General features: G+C 42.6%; 1 protein-coding gene across 2 annotated transcripts in view; it reads right to left on the bottom strand.

Moving 5' to 3' along the window:
• FYTTD1 (forty-two-three domain containing 1) overlaps nt 1-615 on the bottom strand; it is a 40,806-nt gene extending 40,191 nt beyond the window's left edge. Inside the window, exon 1 of one of the 2 annotated variants that reach the window (XM_023757321.1) lies at nt 400-615. In XM_023757321.1, the coding sequence (XP_023613089.1) occupies nt 400-505 (106 nt within the window). In that variant the 5' untranslated portion in view covers nt 506-615. The remainder of the gene's footprint in view (nt 1-399) is intronic. The other variant, XM_006092822.3, reaches the window with a different exon arrangement.
• Between the last annotated feature and the right edge of the window lie 3,812 nt (nt 616-4,427).

The raw sequence follows: 4,427 nt of genomic DNA, 5'->3' as shown, positions 1-4,427 counted from the left end.
GTGCGGATGTTGTGTACGAAATACATCAAATATCTGGTGGACTCTTCGCCGCGCCCTCCCCGTCCCATCTCTGCCTTATTTGGAGTAATCCCATGTTGATTGGCTCCATTGTTGTAAAAGATGTTGTCCCTTAATTGCCCTTAATACAACGATCATATAGTTACACCCTCTCGTCACTCACTAATCACTTCCCTTCTGTATAATCTTTTCCCCTTTTTGAATTTAAACCTCATTTCGCAGGCGTTTAACAGCCCAATGGGCCCTCACTTGGTCCCGCCCACCCGCAAAAAAACTCCATCGGTCAACTGTGGCCAACCGCCCCTTCCCCCCACAAACCGCGGTGCTTGGTCCCACCCACACCCTCCCCCCACTCCAACTCGGTCCAACTCGGCTCCTCACCCAGAGACATATCAATTTTGTCGAGGTTTTCATTGCTGCGGGGTTTCGGCGGCGGCGGCGGCGGGATCGCCGTGGCTCCCACTAGCCGGGTACCAAACCGGTTCATGGCTGGAGACGCCTCGCGAATTCAGTCAGTCGACAAGGCCAGAGACCGAGGCCTGCCACCTCCCACTTACGCTCACAGACCAGCTGCACCGAGGGAGCGCGCACGCGTGCTAGCGCCGTCCTCGCCTCCCACCCGCGGCTGCGCGCAGGGGGCGGGGCTACAGAGACCAGCGGCCGCCCAGAGTGCCCCAAGCTGGTCCTCGCTCCCAGCGGCCCCTGCCGGACAGGAGAAAACATTGCACCCGCTGCTCTGGGCGCTAGCAAGGGCCGTCGTCTCAGCAGTTTGCCTCTCCGCCCAAATTGGGGAATGCTGGACCCTGAGCACCTCAGAATCACATGCCTTCAATGAGATCATGTTCCTCGGTGTCCTTTGAGTCCCTCCTGCGACAGAAAGGCCCCAAAGCTTTGGCACACATGAACCTTTCACACCCCACTGCAATGCAGCCTCGGAGGCAGGGCAGACCCCTGTGAACCCAGATTGCAGAATTCCGTCCCAGCTCCCCTTCCCCGCCCCCGGCCAGCTGCACCACCTGCAACAGGAGGAGTCGCCACGTCTGGACGCAAAGCCAAGGCTGCATTGACAAATTTTGCGTCAGTAGCAATAGAAGTAAATGCTAACGTCTCCCCTATCAGTACTGTACCATTTCTCAAACGGTACTCCGAAAACATTGAGTACGGTACTCGCGACTTAATAAGACTTCATCTTCCCTTGGAAGAGGGGTAAGTACCTCTGCTTATTTGGCTGCATTTTTCTCTAAGTCATTTGCGTTGGGAATTAATAGGAGGATTTGTTTTCTTTCTAATTATCCCTACAGGAAAATATTATTTGTTGAATGTTTGCATAATATTTTTTTTCTATTTACAAAACGTGATATTCCCTCTCGTCTTACCTCCTCCTCCTCCTTCAAATTAACTGCACTTGTGTGGAAGCATTTAGGTTATATCATCCTCATAACAGCTCAAAACTACCGAAAGCATTTGCATCTAAGGAAAAAACCGGGGGCAGGTATTCTGTCCCTGTAGAAATCTCTGCCACCTTCCTCCTTTTCACTTCCTGAAATTTCTTTTTGCATAGAAAAGAACCAGTGACCTAAACCACAGTAGTTAATTTGCCCCCCTCCAAAAATACAACCATAGAAAAAGAGTGTATCAAGTGAGGACACACCAATGAAGTAGTATAGTATTGAAAACTTTAAAGGTAGAGGAAGGTTTAGACTCAAAAGGACCTAAGAACAACATTCTGAATGTCAAGGAGAATAATAGATATGCTCTTAGCACAATGTGCTTGATTTTATTTCTTTTCCAACAGAGAAAACTGAGTTATAGAGCTAAAAGTAAAAGTAGGAGGGAGACCTAGGTTTTATTGAGCTGTATTTTTTTCACTCACTTTAGTCATGTAATCACTTTGTGAACTTGTAAGAGTGTGTGGGCCTCACACTCATCTTCAAAACAAGGAAGTAGTTGTACTAAATATAGGGTGTCCCCAAAAATGTATACACACACTGAATAATGATGAAGGCAGTGTTTATTAAAATAGACTTCATTTTCAAAATTGAACTATCAGCTGTTAAAGTATGTATACACTTTTTGGGACACCCTGCATATGTTATACTTAATTATTAGTAAGATTCCTTACAATTCTAAAATCTAAGCACAAGACATTTTTCTCCACACTATCCTTCTCTCACTAGAAATAACTGATACAGTCTCTGCTTATTTGTGTTTACAGGGAGGAATCTTAGATTAGGTTCTTAATTTTATGGAAGAAAATTAATGCATTTAGAGTTTGGATGAATTTTTGTACTTCATATATTTATAAAATAGATAATAAAACTCCCAAAATGTATATAAATCCTTCCCACCACCAGTATATAAAAGTTTCCTTTTATTCTGGTCTTCTTCCCAAAACTGAGCTCCATCCCAAATCTCCTTATCTCTGAAAAGAACACGCCCCAATATTTCATGAACAAACCTAGCTATTGTGTTTCAGACTTTCAGATTTTTCCAAGGGCCAAGGGTTTCAGAGTCTCAGAGTAATCACCCAGATTCCCTAGGGAAAAACAAGAAATAAAAGAGAGACATTCAAGGTCAGTCACAAAATAGCAACCTGAGACACATACAGCAATAGTAAAGAGGGAGTCAAGCCAAGAAATCAGGACTGGTGCTAGTCCAAGAAGTTCATCAGCCAGCTTCAAGGGTTGGAGTACAAGGTCAACTCTGCCATTTTCTGGAGTATGAGAGGCAACTATTCATTTAATCATCTATTCATTGAGCACCAGGCATTGTAATGGGCCCTGGGGATAAAATGGTGAGCAAGGTGGATGCAGACCCTATCTTTCACACAGCTTGCAGAGCAAAAATAATCTCTGAGCACCTACTGTGAATGAGGCATTGTGTTGGACACGAAACATGCATCCTTTGTGTAGAGTACAGCAGTTTGGCAGCTTCGCGCAAATAAAAATAAACAGAAGTCAAGCAGCTGCCCTCTTCAGAGGTTTGAGTTTGTCCACTGCAGATAAGACAATATCTAGGATTGCCAGATAAAATTCAAGACCAGTTAAATTTAAATTTCAGATAAACAATGAACCATTATTTAGTAATATAAGTTTGTTCCAGATTTCAGATAAACATCTTTTTTTTTTTACTATGTTGCATGCAATATTTAGGATAATTTATACTAAATGATTATTCATTGTTTGTCTGAAATTCAAATTTGACTGGGAGTGGTATATTTTTATTTGCTAAATCTGGGAACCTTAATGTTATACTTTTTGATTAATATGTTCTGGATTTCTTTTCGCAAGAAATCTACATTATCTTCAAAGGTAAGCACAAGTCTTACATATATAACCCTTAACTATTTTTATTAGTTTGATATGTCTTTTAAACTCCCCTTTTTTCAGCTTTGTTGAGTTATAATTAATGGACAATAAAATACATATTTAAAGTGTGCAGTTTATACAGATGTACAGTGTACATACTTGTGAAAACACTACCATAATCAGCATAATATATATATCCATCATCCCCAAAAGTTTTCTAGTGCTTCTTTGTAATCCTTAGCCCCAATCACTACCACTGATATATTTTCTGTCACTATAGATTAATTTGAATTTTCTAGAATTTTCTCTTGTTTGTTTGTCTGTTTGTTTTTCCCATTGATTTCTAGAGAATGTGGAAAAGAGTTAGGAGGGGGAGAGAGAGACAGAAACATGGACATGAGAGAGACACATCAATTGGTTGCGTCCCGCACACACCCCTAGCAGGGCCAGGGGAACCTGCAACTAAGGTATGTGCCCTTGACAGAGAATTAATCCCGCAACCCTTCCATCCGAGGGCCGACACTTTAACCAAGCAAAACAGGCCAGGGCCTCTTTTTTTAAAAAATATATTTTTATTAATTTCAGAGAGGAAGGGGGGGGATAGAAACATCAACGATGAGAGAGGATCACTGGTCATGCCCCCTACTGGGGATCGAGCCAGAAACCCAGGAATTTGCCCTTGACCAGAATCGAACCCAAGACCCTTCAGTCCGCAGGCTGATGCTCCATCCACTGAGCCAAACCAGCCAGGGCCTCTTGATAGATAGATAGATAGATAGATAGATAGATAGATAGATAGATATTTGTTGTTCCACTCATTTATGCAGTCATTGGTTGCTTCTTGTATGTGCCCTGACTGGAGATTGAACCTGCAACCTTGGCATATCAGAATGACAGTCTAACCCAGTGGTCGGCAAACTCATTGTCAACAGAGCCAAATATCAACAGTACGATTGAAATTTCTTTTGAGAGCCAAATTTTTTAAACTTAAACTATATAGGTAGGTACATTGTTACTAACTTAATTAGGGTACCCCTAAGCTGGCCTTTGCTAAAAACGTCCTCAATCTGATTGAGGTATGTTCGCTGAGGTCAACCCCTT

Source organism: Myotis lucifugus, unplaced genomic scaffold, assembly GCF_000147115.1.
Source record: "Myotis lucifugus unplaced genomic scaffold, Myoluc2.0 scaffold_105, whole genome shotgun sequence".
Lineage (NCBI taxonomy): Eukaryota > Metazoa > Chordata > Mammalia > Chiroptera > Vespertilionidae > Myotis > Myotis lucifugus.
This window is presented reverse-complemented; position numbering and strand designations above follow the sequence as displayed.